Genomic DNA, 22123 nt, shown 5'->3' with positions numbered 1-22123 from the left:
GACACAATAATTGAAAGCAAAAGCTTTTGATTTCCAAGAGGAAATGTTTGGCTGAAGTTCTTGAGAATCAAAAGAGAAGATCCTGATGGTAGTAAAATAGAGTTTAGGCTTCAATTATGAACTGGAAAAAGAAAAAGAAAGAATTTGGGAGGAATGAATATAGGATGAAGGTCATCCAGGTTAGAGGAGTATGGGGGCTTGCTTACCTTTATAGGAGTTTGGCGAGGCCAGGGAATTAGTTATATTACCCAAGGGGGCAATGTGAGGGGAAACAGAGTCAGGATTGAGGTTCTGCCTAACCCCAACCTTTACCAGCAAAAGGGGAAAAAATGGGAGGCACTCTAAAACCCATAAGGTAGCCCATGTTGCCTGCTCATTACCTGTTTTTTTTTTTTAAGATTTTATTTATTTATTTGACAGAGAGAGACACAGTGAGAGAGGGAACACAAGCAGGGGGAGTGGGAGAGGGAGAAGCAGGCTTCCTGCTGAGCAGGGAACCCGATGCGGGGCTCGATCCCAGGATCCTGGGATCATGACCTGAGCCGAAGGCAGGTGCTTAACGACTGAGCCACCCAGGCGCCCCTTACCTGTTCTTTTTATTACTGTCTGCTGATTGCTTGATCTTCCAGGAAAGGCTGCTTGCCAGGGCCCCAAGAATTTACTGAGCCTTTCCAAATTGACCCATGTGGACACTTCTCTTTACAGTGATGGTGGACATTCATGAGCTCCCCAAACAGAAGGAGAGGTCCTTGACATTCAGAATGCAATTTAAATATGTAGGAGGAAGCCTCAGAACTTGCACTTGAATGAAATAAGACAATGGTGGAAATCCATGACAATAGAATGTGGTAAAAACTGTAAGAGAGATATTGAACAGAGATAATATATTCTGAGAGGGAGGTAAATGACATAATGCTTCAGCTGGAAGGAGGAAGGAAGCCTCTCCTGGCAAGATAGCACTGGAACTTAGTTCTGAAAAATTTCAGCAGATGAAGATGGGAGCAAGATAGGGGACAATGCACAGCAGAGGTACAGTTGGAAAAAAGCATGGAAATATGCCATGCACCCTGATGAGGAAGATAGATCTGCTCACATCTAAATTGTGTCTGCAAATTCCTCAATTTCTCTCATATGTAATTTGTTAAAGATGAAAATAGATTTTGAGAATATATTAATGGGAAGAAAGGAAATATACATTTGCTAAGTACTCTTCCAGATACTTTATAGATATTATCATATTATTTATAGATATTATCAAATTAAATCCTATGAGTTAGTTATTATCATTATCTTTATTCTACAGTGGAGATAATGGAGGATCATAGAGGCAACATAACTTGTTCAAGCACATCTAGCAATTCAGTGGCAGTCCTGGTATCGAAACCCAACAATTTCTGGCTCCCCAGTTCATGGTGTTTCCAAATGAGTGAACCAATGATTTAATGAATGAAAGCAAAGTATTAAAAAAATGTTATCAGTAGTTGAAAGGAATGCGAAGTCCTTGTCACCACCAGAAACTAGATGGACTTAAAAAATCATATGAATATAGATTAATATTTTATCTTTTGAAAATAGTGTGTTTTCTTTAAATGTGGATCCCTTTTAATTCAATGTGGGCTGAAAGTTGATTCTAGTCCTGCTGTGATCCTAGTTCTGGGCTAAACCCAATGGTGAACATCAAAGAAGCCTAAATGGAGTATTTGTTTTATAAAAATAATGGGGGTTTTAAGGAAAACAAAGCACACATCAGAAACCAAGGAAATGGGACACTATCACTCTTACCTACTCACAGAGTGAAATAAAGGAAGTTCCTGCCAGGTATTTGGCAAAAATGGCTGTGGATCAGAGCAGAGAAGATGTTCTCTGAAGCAAGAGCCTTCAGCTGGATCTTAATAGTGTGGAAAACAGATTTTTGAATTGATAAATGGCTTTTTTGTCTGACAAGATGTAAGCACTGCAACTACTTTCCAGTATTTTCACATGAATTTCATTCCTTTTTTAACAGATGGGAAAGTCAAGGCGCTGTGGTAGTGTGAACAACCATGGCAGTCCGAAAAACCACGGCTTGCATCCTGGCTCTGTCATTTACTAGCTTAATTTCTCTAAGCCTCTATTTCTTCATTTTTTCATTGGAAATAATGGTGCCTAGAATCAGAAGATTGTTAAGGAGGATAAATTAGATAATGTCATCTTCTCAATTGAAAAATGAACTTCTTGAATTCTGGACGTGTTCATGAGAGTAACTCCTCCTCCCCCTCACACTTCTGCTCATCTCCAGGGTGATACTTGGGATCTCAACTACATGGAACATGGCTACATCTCAGAAATCTTAGAAGTCCAGCATCCCACTTTCTGGCTACATCTTTCCATCCCTTAACCAGTTGTTACATGAAGCTGGTACAGCCAGGGATCTCCACATCGTGGATCTCCACGATGCATTTTATCTGAACTTATGCAATTTGAGGAGCCCTCTTTAAGAAAAATTATTCCAATTACAAATGGAGAAGTGGTATAAAAATGAATACTCATAAGAAAAGAAACAAAAGTAAATCACTGAATTTTAAAATTAGACACCACATTACAAAATTCACTAAGAATCATAACATTTTAATGAATAAATTTGTACCTCTATAATTCCGTTTTCATACTTGTGGGCTGCATATGTTTGGCTGCATTCATGAATATGCAATTGATCTAGCACTACTTATTGATAAGTACATCATTTCCCATTGCAAAGTAACATCAACTTTGCATAACCAAATTTAGGAGTCTTCCTGCATGTTCCATTCCCTTTCATTGATGTATTTATCTGTCTCTGCATAAATTAACACTATCTTAATGATTGTAGCTTTAAAACAAATGTTTAAATTCAGCCTTCCAGCTTTGTTTTTCTTTTTTTTCAAGGTTATCATTTCCATATACATTTTGAATTGGCTTGTTAAATTCCAAGAGAGCTACTTCTGGGCTGTTGATTGAGATAGCATTGATCTACACATAAATTTGGGGGTCATGTTAACCATATTGATCATCCTAACCTTATTGAGCCTTCCAATCTATGAATGTAGTTTTGCCACCATTTTCTTAAACATTTTTTAATTTCTCTCATTATCATTATGTCTTGTTTGTTGTAGAAGGCTTAGACACCTTCCTTTTTAGCTTTATTTCTAGAAACTTAATAATTTTGATGCTGTAATTAGTGGCATCTTTTTAATTTCATTTTTAACGGTTTCTGGTATATAGAAACAAAATTGATTTTGTACAGCTAAACTGTGTAAAAAACTTAATACAAATAGTTAATCTGTAGATTCATTTGTATTTTCTGGATATACACTCACATCATCTGCAAATAATGACACTTTTATTTCTTTGTTTCCAATTATTGTGATTCTTATCTCCTGTTCTTGCAATTTTTCTCTAGCTAGAACCTCTGCTATGATGTTGGTTAAAACTGTTGATGAGGGCTGTGCTCATGTCATTCCCAACCCCAGGAGAGAAGTGGTCAAGATTTCATTATTGAGTATTATTTTTAATAGGTTTCTATTGCTGTTGTTGATATTCCTTTTCATATTAAGTATGGTACCCTCTGTGTCTAGCTTGCTATTATGTTTTGAAACATGAAAGGGTGTATGTTTAATTAAATGTTTTTCAGAATTTCTGGAGGCCTAACTGAAAATGTTTATTTTTGAAGTGAAAAAGAGTGGCATTTTTCCTGGGTCACTCTTCTTTGGCAGGCCTTGAATACCAGTTCAGTTTGAGCAACTTTCTGCTTGAGCTTCTCAGTCTCATAGCGCTGCCTTGCTTATGAATTGGTGAATGACTTGAAAGGAAAAATAGTACAGAATGCATAGCTCACCTTAGTGGGGTTCTCTTCTCTGGATCAGGCCCCTAAAGTCCTATTCAATTTGGTAGCTCTCCTGGGCCTTCAAATTTGTATCTGCTTTTTCTTTTTTTTTGCCTTTTTTTTTTTTTTTTTTGACTCAGGTAGTCATTCTTAACAGAAGGATTAATGCAAGTGAATTTCTCACAGCTTATATGCAGAAATCTGAATTTTGTTTTATTATTAATGGTGTAAGAAATTTCTTTCACCTTTAAAACTGGGTATTGATTTATGTAAATTAAGAATATTTTCAAATTTGAGAATCCTTCTCTAACTTCTTTTTCATATATGAGCTGTTGGATTTGGAAACATTTTCCATAGCCTAGCTCTGACCCTGTACATTTCAAACATTGTTTCTTTTCCACAACTCACACATTTCTTGTGCTGGATGCCCCAAGACACATTCCTGTGAGGATCTGATCTCTGCCCCTGCACTTTTTCACCATGACTTTGGATAGATCTGCACAATAAGTGGTAAGCATATTCTTGGAAACTAGTCTTAGATTGAAATTATTAGCAATAACTATACACGGAAGTAACTGCAAACAATGTAAGCCTATCCCATGCAAGTCCAAACTAAATGCTTCCCCCACTCAAGTTCCTCCTGATGAGCTCCCAAAATACTTGTGTCCACTCCCATAACCAGCTGATACAAAGAGAAGTCTGACAGAGGGAAGCTGGAGCAGAAGGATACAGTAGCGTTAAGCTGTGCATTCTCAATGAGGACAATATCGGCTCAAGGATATGAAAGTTGGTTCAAGGGGGGTGAAAAATCTTACTCTCTTTTATACATGAAGCCAAATAGACATACAATGCAGGGCGCCTGGGTGGCTTGGTTGGGCGACTGCCTTCGGCTCAGGTCATGATCCTGGAGTCCCGGGATCAAGTTCCGCATTGGGCTCCCTGCTCGGCGGGGAGTCTGCTTCTCCCTCTGACCCTCCTGCCTCTCATGCTCTCTGTCTCTCATTCTCTCTCTCAAATAAATAAATAAAATCTTTAAAAAAAAATAGACATACAACGCATAACAGATATATAGTCCATAGGTGGTATTAAAATTTCATAGGGGAGGGCAATTAGAAAAAAATATATCTAAAAAGCTGGTTGGGAGGCAATATGTCTAAAAAGGCTGGTTAAGGAGGAAATAGTTTTTTTTAAAAAAATGTTGAGAGGCACTCTTTTAACCAGTTGAGGATAAAATGCCTTACTTTACAAACTCTACCAAGACATGGCCATGTGCACTGATAAGGCTCCTCTCAGGGTCTTGGGAAGAACACCAATAAGTGGGGGGCTCTGAAGCCAAAGCTTCATTAACTTCATGGTAAAACCACCCAAAATCCATACTACGGAAAGAGTCAACATCTATGAGGAGTCCATCTAGCTCTTCCCCAGCTATGAGAATTTCAATCACAGGTGAACATACGCTATAGGTCATGGAATCAGAAATAAGCATAGCAACTTCTTTTCAGTGGTACTACACTGTCCCCGCCCTCAAATGCAGGCAGAAGGAAAAATCTCAAAGGAATAAGTTGGAAAAGGACAGGGAGAGAGGAAATACCAAGCTATGGGATGAGAAGTGAGGGGCCACAGCGTCAGCTTATACTGCACCAATCAACCTGCCCAAGAACACACTGTGGGTAATGGGAGGCACACGCCTGATCATACAGTTGCTCGGGCATGTAAGGAAGGAAAGCTGCAGGGTACACCTCAAGGCTGCATACTTCTGTTACCTGTGGCACTGAGTTTCCTCAGCTCTGTACCTTTGCACAAGTATCTCTTGCCATCCCTCAAAGGACTTTCCCCCCGTTTCCATAAACATGTCACTGTTCTTCAAGACCTAGCTCAGGTCTTTATATCAATCTGGCCTTACTCTCCCACATGGTTCCTATAGTAGTCATTTAGTTACTCAGTATTCTAATTCTTTCTGAGAAAGTCCTATGTCCTATCTTCCTAAATAGTCTATGAGTTCCTTGCAATAAAACTGCATTCTCATTAGGCTTTGTATCTTCAAACCAAGTGGGACAATGCCAGTATGAACTGCTGACCATCAGGAGCCATTGGAACCTGCTATCATTGTGGAGCTTTATGAGAAGATAAGTTGCAGGAGTGCTTAGATAATAAAGAGGAGGTCACCTCTGTTTTATAATAGAAAAGCAGTAATTTTGTGAAGGATTGGGACAGGACAGAACACAAAAGAGTATGAATATATATACTTAAAGTTTCTAATCTGTTAATAAATCCCAGATGCAGAATCCTCATTATTTCACTCAGTTTAAGAAAGAAAATTATATGGGGGTGCCTGAGTGGCTCAGTCAGTTGAGTGTCTGGTTCTTGATTTCAACTCAGGCCATGGTCTCAGGGTCATTAGATCAAGCCGCAAGTCAGGCTCCATGCTCAGCGGGGAATCTGCTTGAGATTCTCTCTCTCCCTCTGCCCCTCCTTCCTGCTCTGTTTCGCTCTCTTTCTCTCAAATAAATAAAATCTGAAAAAGAAAGAAAGAAAGAAAGAAAAAAGAAAGAAAGAAAGAAAGACGCCTGGGTGGCTCAGTCATTAAGCGTCTGCCTTCGGCTCAGGTCATGATCCCAGGGTCCTGGAATCGAGCCCTGCATTGGGCTCCCTGCTCAGTGGGAAGCCTGCTTCTCCCTCTCCCACTCCCCCTGCTTGTGTTCCCTCTCTCACTCTCTCTATCTCTCAAATAAATAAAATTTTTTTAAAAATCTTTAAAAAAAAAAAGAAGAAAGAAAGGAAGGAAGGAAGGAAGGAAGGAAGGAAGGAAGGAAGAAAAAGAAAAGAAAGAAAGAAAGAAAGAAGAAAGAAATTTCTACTATCCTTTGCTGCCTTGAATTTTAATAATTGTTTTCTACCACTGAACATGCTTCATGGTCTTGATACCCATTTTAGTTGTATCAAGGATTACAACCAACAGATTCTAGGATGTATAGTTCAATACAGAAAGTACCAAAACTTTATGTTTGATTGTGTCCCTGAATTTCTGTTTAATCTTGTTCAAGGCCTTTATTTTTTAGACACATTGTTTATATATGAAAGGAACAGCTAAGATACGAAGAAAGAGAAAAACTCCTATTTTAAAAGAAAGAAAAGGGATCATTTTCATGATACAGAACATTTCAGAATATATCAAGGTTATGTATGATTTGCTTCAAATTGCCACTGGAGAAAAGGAAAATGCAGCTTACCCTTCTTACCAATGGGCCCAGTCTTGCCAATGTTGCCCTGGTCTCCTGCATCACCCAGCTCCCCCTTAATTCCTGAAAAGCAAAGCATGTCATCTTTATATCCTAAGGTTTTATACTCCCCTTGAAGATGTGGCTAATGCATGATAGTCACTTGAAGGAAATACCAAAAAGTGTACTCTTCTATCTGTGGTATGTGACATATATCTTGTGCTTCCTTATCTACTTTAATCACATTATAGTGTATGTATTAAAACTAAATGTGGGTAAGTATGAAAATCCTGGACCCAGTGATACTGAAATGCTTACCAACACGATATTTCTAAAAGGTCTATAGCAGAGGATGTTTAATCTAAAGGTCAGATAAGGGGCTGAGTGGAAGAATTCTTACATTTTATTCTAATTCTGTTCCTCTGTAGATCTATTTTGGCTTCATTTTGGGAGTCTATTTCCTCCCTAAGATTTGACTATATTTGCTATTTTAAAAAGGGGAGGGAACATATCATAAAACCTAGTGATCAAAGGGACATCAGAGATTGTCCCACCAAGTTTTAATTAAAATATATATAGAGATATATATAGATATATATGATCGGGGATAACTGAGTTCCTCCAAAATTGTTATCAATTTTGTTTTTTTCTATGATGACCTAAAAAAATTTACCCTTTATAAAGCTATATCCCTGTGATAATAATTTTGCAACTGAATTTGAGAAACAAGACAGAGAATCATAGGGGGGCGGGGAAGAATGAAACAAGATGAAACCAGAGAGGATGACAAACCATAAGAGACTCTTAATCTCAGGAAACAAACTGAGGGTTGCTGGAGTGGAGGGGTGGGAGGGATGGGGTGGCTGGGTGATGGACATTGGGGAGCGTATGTGCTATTGTGAGTGCTGTGAATTGCATAAGACTGATGAATCACGGGCCTGTACCCCTGAAACAAATAATGCATTTTATGTTAATAAAAATAAATTAATTAATTAAAAAAAGAATATTGTACATATTTATAGAATAAGAAGAGTTTAAATCAGCATTTCTCAAACTGAGGTCTCAAAGGCCTGTGAGTCTTTTTTTCTCTTTAACATACTAAAGATTTTGAAATCAGTGGTCTAGGGCCACCACCTTGTAGCAGTTGGCAGGAATTATGTCCCGTGCTTGAAAGACACACACTTACACATCACAATCTAAAGCTATATTTTGGGGAGGTTGCTCTTGACTTTGTGAGTGAAAACACTCCCTAAAAGCCTTTGTGTCATTCTCATCTTCTTTGCTCTGCTCTTCACCCACCCCACCATTTGCTAACAGACCTTGGAAATAGATGGATAAGTCAATGGATCAGGCAACTATTTCTGTTCCTTCTTATTGTTCTCTTACACTCTAGTCCAGCCAAAATGAGTTGCTTAGCAGTGGCTTCTGAGAAGACACAGCTATCAACCCAGCTGTGTTTCTAAAACTCACAGTTTCTTAGATATTTCTGGAGACTACTACTCTCTAGGCTCCTGGAGTGTCCCACTCCTGCCCACCCTAAGGAGGTAGCTTGAGAAATGCGTCGAATCTTGGGGACAGTCAGTGTCATAGGAGCTCTCTGGTGGTGAGTAAATTCATGTCTGAAATACATGTCATTCATCTTTGGACAGAGAGTGTTAGGAAAGCTGCCAATTTCCAGGGCAAGGCCAGTAGAGAGAGGAAAGCAATTCTAACATTAGAGTGTCAAATTCATGTCATTGCACTTACCTTTTGGCCCCATGCGTCCCACTTTGCCATGTTTCCCCTCCTCTCCTGGATCTCCCTTTTCACCATCATCTCCTTTTGAAATGGAAAATGAGAGTGGAGCAGCTCAGATAATAACATAGCACATCCTCCCCAGGATATAGTGGTGAACATGGTTGGAATCCATTCCTCAGCCCAGTGCTTGCCCTATAACTCTGATGTGACTATGTATACAGGTGCACATGAACTGGACACTCAGGGAAAGAGAGGACACTTCCAGGATCTTTTGTCTTTCACTTTTCTCCAGATTGTTGGGAGAGATCCATTAAGAGGATGTGACTGCCCAGTGACCTCTGAACTAGACCTGGGCAACCGATCAAAAGCTCTTCACCCCTTCCCTTGTCTTGAAATGTATGAGCTGTCCACCATTCCCACAGTGGGAACCATTTCAAGGATGCAGCCTTGAGCAGGTGAGGTGTTGTTGAGACCATCTGGCTGGTATATGTGACTGAACCCTGATAAGTTCTATATGAACTTTTGAGATTCTGGCATACGGGTGTGGAGACCTCATCTTACCACCACCGAAGACAAGCCTCATCTGTAACTTCCCTTGCTTATTAACACCACCACCTACCAATCTGGATTGGTCTGCCTCTTTCCTTGGTCTCCCCTTGCCCTCAGTGTATGGGGTGGGGGTGCAGTTTCAAATTTTCCACAAGAAATTCCCAAATTTGCAAACCTATTATGTTTAAAGAAATATCTTTGCTGGTGATTTCCTGAGAACTTTATTTGGTTTAACAAATCTTTTTTTTTTTTAATTGAAGTGTAGTTGACAATAGTACATTAGTTTCAGGTTACAACATACTGATCTGAAAAGTCTATAGATTGTGTAGCCACCATCTGTCATCATACAATGCTATTACAATAGCATCAGTTATATTCCCTATGCTGTGTCTTTCATCTCTGTGATTTACTCATTTCATAACTGGAAACCTTTACCTTCTAATCCCCTTCACCCATTTTACCCATCTCTCCACCTCCCTCCCCTCTGGCAACCACCAGCAAGTTCTTTGTATTTATGGGTCTGTTTCTACTTTTTGTTTATTTGTTTGTTTATTTTGTTTTTTAGATTCTATGTACAAGTAAAATCATATGGTATTTGTCTGTCTGACTGACTTATTTAACATAATACACTCTAGGTCCATCCATGTTGTTGCAAAAGGTGAGCTCTCATTCTTTTTTATGGCTGAGTAATATTCCATTGTGGGTGTGTATATATATATTTGTATACATTATATGTGTATATATATACACGCATGTGGGAGTGTGTGTGTATATAAAACATCTGGTGTGACAAATATTTATTTTTGCTGGAGAATTTGGCCAGTTCTGGAAGCATGTACATGTACAAATATGTATATTGATGTGTGATACATATATAAATAATATATATATTTATATATAATTATCTAAATACATAAAAATATATAAATGATAATTTACACTTTATAAATTACTACTCTCTGACTGCATGCTTGAGAGCCCCCAAACTGTAGGCATAGACCAGGAAGCTAAGAACAGAAGACAGCTAGGAATGGGGAAGCAAAGCAGTTCTGTGTGAGCAGCAACTATCTTAGTCATAGATGGGTCTAGCTCTGGTACCTGCCCAGTCAAGGACTGAATGAGTGCCTTAATGAAAAGTGTCCTGGAGGGACACCTGGGTGACTCAGTCATTAAGCATCTGTCTTCGGCTCAGGTCATGATCCCAGGGTCCTGGTATCGAGTCCCGCATTGGGCTCCTTGCTCGCCGGGGAGCCTGCTTCTCCCTCTACTACTCTGCCTGCCGCTCCCCCTGCTTGTGCTCTCTCTTTCTCTCTGACAAACAAATAAATAAAATCTTAAAAAAAAAAAAAGAAAAAGAGAAGTGTCCTGGGGGTGCCTGAGTGGCTCAGTCAGTTAAGCATCCGACTCCTGATTTCTGCTCAGGTCATGATCTCAGGGTCTTGGGATTGAGCCCCGACTTGGGCTCTGTGCTCAGCAGGGAGTCTACTTGGGATTCTATCTCCCTCTCCCCCGACCCTCCCCCTGCTCACACTCTCTCTCTAAAATAAATAAATCTTTACAAAAAGAAAAAAAAAAGAAAAGAGAAGTGTTCTGGACTACAAATCAGGAGCCCTGGATTTTCACATCATGTTAGTCACTGATGGGTTGAGCAAACCTTCAAAAGTCAGTGATAGAGCTTATTGGCTTTGAAGTAAGACAGATCTGGTCTTTCTCAGCTTGACCACTCATTATCTGGAGAAAGTTGGATATGTGACTTCCCTTTCTGAGCCTCATTTTCCCCTCCTGCAAATTGAACTAATAACACCTACCAAAGGAGGAAGCCCATTTTTCGGTTCTGTTCCTTATACTCATCTGTCACCTGTGGAATGGCTGCGGTCATGGGTGATTTATTCTAGCATCCCCATCATTTGACACAGTGTTTGGCTCTGATGTTTAATAAATATAGTTGAACTGGATATATCTTGTGAGCCATAAAACATTTTACAAATGTAATGGTAGTGTTTATTGAATACTATGTGCCAAAGGGGTTCCTAGTCCTTGATATGCATTCTGTCATTTGGTCTCTTCAACAACCTTTGAGAAGAATACTATTCTTAGCTCCACTTTACAGACGAGGAAATGGGTCAAAGAAGGGTTAAGTAATTTCCCAGCGTCGCATAGCTTGCAGGTAATAAAGCCAGGATTCAAACCAGGGCATTTGCCTTCAAAGCCCTTGCTCTAAACAAACTAGATGATTGGGAATAAATTCATTTCTGGGTCTGGGATTGCTCTTCTGTATGATGGGACCAAAGATGTATGTCCTGCTCACTAAAGGGCAAGATCAAACATAGGCATATATGTGAAGCACTTTGTGAATCATGAAACCACATGAATGTGAACTATTGGTGCCATTATTTCTCCTCCTTCTGCCCCCCCCCATGAGTTTTCTCATTCATTTTCAAGCAAGTATCTAACTGAAAGCAGCCAGATGAGTGAGTTAGTCATCTACTGCTCCCTGGTGGCTCCTGATGGAGACCTGGGAGGGTGAAAATAGGATTATTCTTCTGACTTGTGTGCCTGCCTCCTAACCTGGTGGTGAGCAGGCTTCTGGTAGAGATGAAGTAAACAACTTGTGCCCTTGCCTTCAGCTTGTATCCCGGGATCATTTGATCTTTGGGACTTGCTTTAATGAGAACAGAAGAGAGGTATATATGCAAGCTTTTGGAAAGGATCCTCCACATGGTTCACAGTTGTCTGCTTTCATCCTCTTGGCAATATTTCATTGGGTTAGTAGTGCAATTTAGACTTTCTTTTTTTCTTTTAAAAATAGCTACTTACATTTTAAAATTAAATGAAAAGCTATCAGTTGAAATGAACTCATTTCAATTTTACAAAAATGATTTGTTTCGGCCCCCCTAGGCCACCAGCTTGCTGTGATAATCTTTCCAGCAGAATTCCAGCAGAGCACACAGTTGACCAATTTTTCTTAGGTAAAGTTTTTTTTTTTTCCCAACAAGCAAAAAGTCTTTTAAAATTAAATTCTAGTTTGAAATGAAATAGCTGAATCCAGGTCAGTACCCCCTGCTCAAAGGAAACAATTATTAAAAATTAGTGAATTGATTTTGGAAATACTAAAGAAAATTCACCAGGACCTGTATTTTTCTCACTGCCAAAATAATCTTATGGACTAGGGAAAAGTTGTTAGTGATCTTTTTCCTGATCAGCCTTAGAATTGAGTGGAGTGGGTGGTATGGTGTGCTTTATTAATGGGGCCAGGACTCTTCCCTAAAATATATCCTTCCCATCTCTAACTACCCCTTCTTGCCTATTGCATTCTCACTCTTGGAAAGCTCTGTAGTCAAATCGATTATTCCCTGGACTGCTCATACATACCAGGTATATCAGTATGGTCATAAAATGGACTATCTCCCAGTGCTTTGACTTCCTTGATCACAACATCATCCTTTCACTGAAATATTAAGCCATCCTTAGGAACTACTGTGTTTGCTTTCTATCCATCACTTACTTTATCAGTCCCTCTGTGCCTTTACCTACCTCCCTACGTGTCCTGAATTCTTTCAACTCAGTCATTCCCACACAGATCTCCCTAAGGCAAAAGGAGTGCCCTCCTTTGGTGAAGAGGGCTTTGGAGCAAGTTATATCATTTTTCTGAGTCTCCGTTTCATCCATTAAATGGAGAAAAAATAATCATCACTTCATAGGATTGTTGTGGCCTAATGGGGACAATGCATGAAAAGTGTTCCGCACAGTGCCTGGTGCTTGGTAAGGTTATCTGTTCTTCTTTTAATCAGAACAGAAAGGAGGTATAAGAATGATCATCATCATCATCATCATCATCACCAGAAAAGACATCTTTTTTTAACCTTCCTTTGTATTCACTACCTCAATCCTTATCCTATAATCATCACTTACTTTTGTACTTGACTATGTACACTAAGTAAATTTTCACACAATTAAAGATAAATAGAAATAAATGTATACCCATTACTGAGACATAACAATTAACATGTTGCCATTGCTTCATCCATGTATTTTTACTGACTTTTTAAAAAAGTAAATTACAGACACGATGACATATCTTCCATAAATACTTCAGCAAATCTCTAAAAGGTAAGAACATTCTCCTATGTACACATAATATCATTATGCCAATCTTAAGTTCGACTTGGCTATGGGGATTTGCTAAAGTCACCTTTATAGAGCTCTGTGACCTTGTTCATCTTGAGCCCATACTACTTTGCTGTATATAAACTCATAAAAAGGAGTGAGCCCTTAGAAAAAGGAGCAGACATTCAGAGGAGTAAACCTGGGTTCAGTGAATACAAATTATGACAAAAATTCCATTTTTTCTTCTGGAAGGACTACTAATAAATCAAGAAGCTGTCATGACCAGAGTGGCTGGAAGAAGACACATGTCCATTGGTCAGTCATAGAAAACTGCAGTTTCTGTGAAGCTGGGGTGATATATTGGTGAAATCCATGGGCTTTGTTCTTACAGGTCCTGAATTCAATTCCTCATTATATCCCTTTCCAGCTCTGTGAACTTAGGTGTGGTATTTAACCTTTCAAAGTTCCTGTTTTATCTGTAAATGGAAATAAAAGAGGACCTACCTGTTTAGTCTCCCAAATTGAGGGCTACTTGCTTACTATGAGACACATGGTACTTTGATTTATTTTGATAGTTTTGTGGTGGAAATTGCTGGTAGAGGAAGAAATCAATAAAAAGTTTGCTTATTTCCTTTTTTCCCTGTCAAATGTACTGCCAGGTAATGTGTAGTCTTACCTGGATTGCTCCTGCCCATTCCCCAAAGGTGGGATTTTTCAGCTCTCCAAGGGTCTTATACCCTAGAACTGGTGCCAAGCACTTGGTTGACAGGAGCCAGCAGGAGAAGGTGATCTGTAATTTAAAACCAGGCATCTGCAAGCATGGGTCACTGACCCTTAAAGATAGCAGTGGTCATAAACTGGGGAGAGATTACAGGCCCGTGGTGAGATTTCATCATGGCTCTCTTTCCTCATTTGAGACACTGAGGGGTTTTTCTTCATATTTATTTTAATGAAAGCATAAAAAATGAGCAGGCATGGTTTCCAAAAGAAGAATGATTTGTAGACATTACTTTGCATCTTCATTGCCATGAGGCAACTGATCTGTGGTCAAGGGAGACAAGACCTTGGCTAACCTGGCTTAACAACAACAACAACATAATAATAAACACTATGTTCTATGAATAGAAAAAAAATCTTTCTATGACAGTGGGGCAGGGGTCATCTAAGAGATTTTCTGAGGCTCTTCCCTAACACTACCTCACCCAGTTATGAGGAGTGTATATGAAATAAGACCATCCTTATAAAACAACACCTTTCCTAATACATTTAAAGCATTTGCAAAATGTTTATTTTAGTCCTAGAGCAGGGATATGGTTACAAAAGAACCAAGTTCATTTTAGTCAGTAGGAAACTGCCTGCCTCTAAGGAGAAAAGCTGTCCAAGGGAGAATCTTATGTGGAAGAAAGCAGCTCTTAACCAAGATGCAGTTTGCCAAGGGTTTCAGCCTTTGGAAACACAGGTCTTTGGAAAGTTGGTGCTATGGGCAGAACAGGAGCTTTATAGTCTGTCATGGGCTGGATTGTTTCTTCACCCCCAAAATTCATACGTTGAAGCCCTACTCCCAGTACTTCAGAATGTAACTGTATTTAGACAGAAGGCCTTTAAAGAGGTGATTAAGTTAAATTCTGGCTGTTCGGACAATCCTGATCCAATCCGTCTGGTGTCCTTATGAGAGGAGGAAATTTGGACACACAAAAGGATGCCAGGGATGAATGTACTAATCCCTGAAAAGGCCATGTAAGGACACAGTGAGAAGGCAGCCGTGTGCAAGCCAAGGAGAGAGGTCTTAGCAAAAAGAGACCAAATCTGTTGACTCCTTGACCTTGGACTTCCAGCCTCCAGAACTGCAAGACAATGAGTTCCTGTTGTTTAAGCCACCCAGTTTGTGGTATTTTGTTATGGCAGCCCTAGCAAACTAATTCATAGTCCCAGAGACCCGGGCTCAAATCCTACATCGCCACTTAAGAGCTCTTTAATATTATACTAAATATGTTCTCTCTCTGCTTCTGTTTCCTAAACTAGAAAATTGAGGTAGTTAACACTTTTCTTATGGGATTGCTTGAAGATTAGATGATATTATGGATGGAAGAGCTCACAGAGGATCCCTGTGCATTGAGTTTGCCCTTATTGATCCACTAAATATTAAGTGTATAGTGGGAACCTACAGGTTTCACCTTCCTGGTATCCTCGATCTGTGCTTCTGGTAACAGCTCCACAAATTTCCATAGGAAACCACACTTGCTTATTCTTAGTCCATGTGGTTTGAACCTAACCCACAGTGATTGGCTCAGCAGTGGGCATGGGACCCAACAAGAGCCAGTGAGTCTCGATTTGTAGATAAGCCTCCTCAATAACTCAAGCAGTTACAACTTCCGAAAATGGAGACTTGCTCTTTCTGCAAGGGTTGCAGAGAAGACAGACTATTATTGGAGTGTCAGAATCTGTTTTACCACCATGAAGGGAGAACCTTCTTTAAAATGAAGTCATTATCGAGGAAAGCTGAACCAAGGTACGGAGGCTGAGTCCTGAGCACCTGACTCCAGACCGGATGTAGCACAGCTTGAGTCCCTCCCTGTCACATGAGACTAAACATGCCCCTTCTCTCCTCTCTTTGCTTGTTTGATTAACCAGTATAAGCTTGGTTTGTATTTGGTTTCTCTCACCTGCAAACACGTTTCCTTACTAATATAACTACTAGACACAGATCAGGAAAATAAGGGCCTTCCTCTGAGGAGATGGAAACCTCAGGAGAGGATGGGCACGTAAGCTTATAATTACTGGGATAAATGCTGGGAGAGCAGCTGTTATGGAAGTGTGAAGGACAAAATACCTGCCTCTACCTGCTCATACCTGAAACTCTTCCCTGGTCTTTCTCAGGAAGAAGTAAATGGGATCCCTTGCATTGGGCTCCACCAGAATAAATTTATATCTTCAGGTAAGTGAAAAAGAAAATAAGCTAAAATACAAATTTGTCATTAGATGAGGGCAGGCTGGTACTAAAACGTTCTCATCAAAAAAAGTTCGTGTGGATTTTTATCTTCCATCCAAACCATGCATCCTATGCATGGGTTTGGCTCACATGTCACCTCCTCTCCCCAGGAGTCTGCTCAGTGCAGACTTTCTTGCTGCTGCTGCCATCTCCCTAAGCATCAGGAGAGTCTCATTCCCTGAAGGGAACAGCCCTTGTACTTCGTAGCATCCACCACACCCTGTCAGATTCTGGGAAAAGTCAGGGAGGATACACTATTTCCTTTATATCCTTAGCACTTGGCACAGCCACTCAGAAGGTTTTCAAAAGGAAAGGAATAACACCCTTAAAGTGAAGATCGATAAATGTGAGCTTAATGACAATACAGCCAAATAAATTAGTCATTGATTAAAATGTTATTCTCACAAATGGCTGATTAATGAATGGACTTGAGGCAGCCGAGAGGTCTGTGTGATGGCTCGTAACCTAGGAAGGCAGCCAGCCTGGCGCTACTGTTCCCTCCACCCCATGCTTTTGTTTCCTCCTCTTACTTGCCCATCTCTCCCAATGTCACCGCCATGCTCTCATCTGCCAGGCTCAGTCCCCAAATGGGTTTTGGCACTTCCTCCTTCTGAATTCCCACCTTGATTCTTACTTTTTCTCACATGCGTTCTTTCTTTTTCCTCCAACCCTGCTGCCATTATTCTACCTTTCCCTGTGCTAATACTCTAACCCCCATTCCTTGCAGGTGGTCCCTAAATGGTCTTCATGGTGTTTTATTCACTGGTGACTCCAAGTGCCTAGAATAGTGTCTGTTCAATGAATAATTGTTGAAATATTAGTTTCCTTAGATCTGAGCTTCACTTTTTCAAGCCATCTTGCAGACGAATCTTTATAAAAATCACATTTTCATTACAAAACTCTCCCATTCAAAACATTTCAGCAGTTCCTCTGTGTTTATAGGCCAAGTCCAAACTAGTTAGTCTAGAGTTTGGATTTTCACAGACTGGCATCAATGGAACTTTCTGGTGTTATTTTCTGACATTGACTTGCATAACCTTCTATGCCTGTTCAACTTGTTTATTCATTTTTCATTAAAAGGTCTTTCAATTCATGCCACCATTGAAAGACTTTTCTCTCTGTTTGAAGTTCATCTCTCCAGAGGAAAAAAGCAGAAGTCATAAAAGAGAAGAAAGACATATATGACCATATGAGAAATTAAAAGTTTTTATATGGTAAAAGAAGTCACATAACTATATAGAGTTTATAAACAAATATATGACAAACAAGGAAAAAAATCAAGCACTAAGACATATATAAGGTGATTAATATTGTTAACATGTGAACAGCTTTTGCAAAAAGACAATAAGTGAAATAAAAAGATGATCTAAAAATATAAACAATAAATGATAGATGAACAATGTCCATACTCACTATTAGTCAGAAAAGTAATATGGAAATGTCTATTATCATATGTTGCCATCAGATTTAGTAATAATCTAAAAAACTAACAGCATTCGAAGATGCCATAGATGCAGAGAGCACTCAGTCATTGCTTGGGGTAACATGAATTGCTACAGCATTTCTGGAAGCTAGTCTGTCAATAAGGATTAAAATAAAGAATCCACACCTTCCATTGTACCTTAGGGAACCTATTTTATGAGAATAACTATAAGAACTAATATATATACATGTATATACATGTGTGTGTATTTATATATATGAGAATGTTTATAGTGGCAAAAACAAAAACCATAAACAATCTGAAAGTGTATCATCATCGTGAAACAGAAATATTGTGCAGTTGCCAAAAATAATGAGTGCGAGAAAGACCTCTGAAGAAGGTGTGATCTCCATGTTATATTATATAAAGACTGTCTCTTGGAGAGTCATTTGCATATGATCCCATTTAAAAGAAAAAATAAATAAACAGAAAAAATATAGATAAACATGTTAATACCAAGCTATTAATGATGGTTACATAGGTGAAATGGTTCGGAAAATGGAAGAGTCACAGTGAAAAGTGAAATCATTAGCTTTTTCTTTACACATTTTTATTCTGCACATATTTACACATGTTACATGGTATTTTTTAATTAAATTGTTTATTTAAATTCAATTTAGTTAGCATATACTGTATTATTAGTTTCGGCGGTAGAATTTAGTGATTCGTCAGTTGCATATAACACCCAGTGCTCATTACGTCAAGTGCCCTCCTTAATGCCCATCACCCAGTTACCCCATTCCCCTACCCACCTCCCCTCCCGGAACCTTCAGTTTGTTTCCTGGAGTTCAGTGTCTCTTATGGTTTGCCTCCCTCTCTATTTTCATTTTATTTTATTTTTCTTTCCCTTCCCCTATGTTCATCTGTTTTGTTTCTTAAATTCCACATATGAGTAAAATCATATGGTATTTGTCTTTCTCTGAATGACTTATTTCGCTTAGCGTAATACACAGGCTATGTGTTTCAACAAGCATGAAATACTCTTGCAATTTGAAAAATAAATCATAAATAATGTAAAGAAACTGTGGATCTTCTCTTCTTTTGTAAATTTTACCTATTAGTCTTGTCTCAAATTCTAAATTCTCTGAATTTATTGATAGAATTACTTCCTTGGTAATTCACCATCTGGTTCCTTGTTACTACTCTCTAATTACTGCCTTAGAGTATTATTTTAAAGCACACTGTTATTTAACTTTTTGTATTAATGTCAACTACTCAATTAGAGTGCAAGTTCCTTGTTTTGAGGGCAGGTATTTTATACTCTGTTCTCGAGAGCTGCTCAAAGCTTCACAATTTGCTCACTCACTCATTCATTCCTTGAACAAATATTTATTGAGTTTCTACCAGCTGCTAAGTCCTGTGTTGAGTCCTAGGCATACAACACTGTCTCAGACTAGACATGATCTAAGCCTAAAAGTTTGGTGGGAAGGAGACACCAAACAAGGTCTTATAAATGTTATGAGTACTATGAATGGGAAATTACCATGTGTGTTGTTGGCATCTAACAAGGTGAGATTTTGAAAAGATCGATGATCTTTTTTCTTCTCCCTGGTAAGGAGATTTGGCTTTTATTCATCTATAGGCTCTCTCCTCAGATGATAAGATAATGTATCAAATAAGGAAATAGAATAGAAATGCTTTTTCTATATTAATATTCTAAACAATGTAAGGAAATATAATATGTAAGGACATATATTGTGATTAATTTATCTAATAACAATATCAATGACAATATTGATAACAACTATGTTTACTGGGTGCTTCCTATGATCCAACCCAGGTTGTTGATGTGCATGACCATGATGTCAACCAATCCCTTTATTGTGCCCCATCAATCTCAGAGATCCATAAACTTTATTCCCCCTTCAGCTATTTCCTGTATAACCTAGCAAAAAAAGTGAGGATTTCAAGGATCCTGCAATGTTTCCTACTTGAATTATAAAGCACCTCTTCTTTGTTTCCAGGTTTATTTGGTTTAAGAAGAATTACTACCTGGAACCTGCAAGTTTTTTGTAGTCATTGCATGTCCGAGTAACAGGGAGAAAAAAAGAAAACAACTGATCCCAAAACCAGACAAAGACCCCATCAAAAAGGAGAATTACAGACCAATATCCCTGATGAACATGGATGCAAAAATTCTCACCAAAATACTAGCCAATAGGATCCAACAGTACATTAAAAGGATTATTCACCATGACCAAGTGGGATTCATCCCTGGGCTGCAAGGTTGGTTCAACATCCGCAAATCAATCAATGTGATACAATACATTAACAAAAGAAAGAACAAGAATCATATGATCCTCTCAATAGATGCAGAAAAAGCATTTGACAAAGTACAGCATCCTTTCTTGATCAAAACTCTTCAGAGTATAGGAATAGAGGGTACATACCTCAATATCATAAAAGCCATCTATGAAAAACCTACAGCGAATATCATTCTCAATGGGGAAAAACTGAGAGCTTTCCCCCTAAGGTCAGGAACGCGGCAGGGATGTCCACTATCACCACTGCTATTCAACATAGTATTGGAAGTCCTAGCCACAGCAATCAGACAACAAAAAGAAATCAAAGGCATCCAAATTGGCAAAGAAGAAGTCAAACTCTCACTCTTTGCAGATGATATGATACTTTATGTGGAAAACCCCAAAGACTCCACCCCAAAACTGCTAGAACTCATACAGGAATTCAGTAAAGTGGCAGGATATAAAATCAATGCACAGAAGTCAGTGGCATTCCTATACACCAACAACAAGACAGAAGAAAGAGAAATTAAGGAGTCGATCCCATTTACAATTGTACCCAAAACCATAAGATACCTAGGAATAAATCTAACCAAAGAGACAAAGGATCTGTACTCAGAAAACTATAAAATACTCATGAAAGAAATTGAGGAAGACACAAAGAAATGGAAAAACGTTCCATGCTCATGGATTGGAAGAACAAATATTGTGAAGATGTCAATGCTACCTAGAGCAATCTACACATTCAATGCAATCCCCATCAAAATACCATCCACTTTTTTCAAAGAAATGGAACAAATAATCCTAAAATTTGTATGGAACCAGAAAAGACCCCGAATAGCCAGAGGAATGTTGAAAAAGAAAAGCAAAGCTGGCGGCATCACAATTCCGGACTTCCAGCTCTATTACAAAGCTGTCATCATCAAGACATGGTACTGGCACAAAAACAGACACATAGATCAATGGAACAGAATAGAGAGCCCAGAAATGGACCCGCAACTCTATGGTCAACTCATCTTTGACAAAGCAGGAAAGAATGCCCAATGGAATAAAGACAGTCTCTTCAACAAATGGTGTTGGGAAAATTGGACAGCCACATGCAGAAGAATGAAACTGGACCATTTCCTTACACCACACACAAAAATAGACTCCAAATGGTTGAAAGACCTCAATGTGAGACAGGAGTCCATCAAAATCCTAAAGGAGAACACGGGCAGCAACCTTTTCAACCTCAGCCGAAGCAACTTCTTCCTAGAAACATCGTGAAAGGCAAGGGAAGCAAGGGCAAAAATGAACTATTGGGACTTCATCAAGATAAAAAGCTTTTGCAAAGCAAAGGAAACAGTCAACAAAACCAAAAGACAACCAACAGAATGGGAGAAGATATTTGCAAATGACATATCAGATAAAGGGCTAGTATCCAAAATCTATAAAGAACTCATCAAACTCAACACCCAAAGAACAAAGAATCCAATCAAGAAATGGGCAGAAGACATGAACAGACATTTTTCCAAAGAAGACATCCAAATGGCCAACAGACACATGAAAAAGTGCTCAATATCACTCGGCATCAGGGAAATCCAAATCAAAACCTCAATGAGATACCACCTCACACCAGTCAGAATGGCTCAAATTAACAAGTCAGGAAACGACAGATGTTGGCGGGGATGTGGAGAAAGGGGAACCCTCCTACACTGTTGGTGGGGATGCAAGCTGGTGCAGCCACTCTGGAAAACTGTATGGAGGTTCCTCAAAAAGTTGAAAATAGAGCTACCATATGATCCAGCAATTGCACTACTGGGTATTTACCCCAAAGATACAAAAGTAGGGATCCGAAGGGGTACGTGCACCCCGATGTTTATAGCAGCAATGTCCACAATAGCCAAACTGTGGAAAGAGCCAAGATGTCCATCGACAGATGAATGGATAAAGAAGATGTGGTATATATATACAATGGAA

At 39.0% G+C, this 22123-nt stretch overlaps 1 protein-coding gene across 1 annotated transcript in view; it reads right to left on the bottom strand.

Moving 5' to 3' along the window:
- COLEC10 (collectin subfamily member 10) overlaps positions 1-22123 on the bottom strand; it is a 36237-nt gene that overhangs the window by 5061 nt on the left and 9053 nt on the right. Inside the window, exons 2-3 of the mRNA XM_021688591.1 lie at positions 8806-8877; positions 7072-7143 (exon numbers count right to left, since the gene is read on the bottom strand). Of these exons, the coding sequence (XP_021544266.1) occupies positions 7072-7143; positions 8806-8877 (144 nt within the window). The remainder of the gene's footprint in view (positions 1-7071; positions 7144-8805; positions 8878-22123) is intronic.

This window comes from Neomonachus schauinslandi, chromosome 4 (assembly GCF_002201575.2).
Source record: "Neomonachus schauinslandi chromosome 4, ASM220157v2, whole genome shotgun sequence".
Taxonomy (NCBI): Eukaryota; Metazoa; Chordata; class Mammalia; order Carnivora; family Phocidae; genus Neomonachus; species Neomonachus schauinslandi.
This window is presented reverse-complemented; position numbering and strand designations above follow the sequence as displayed.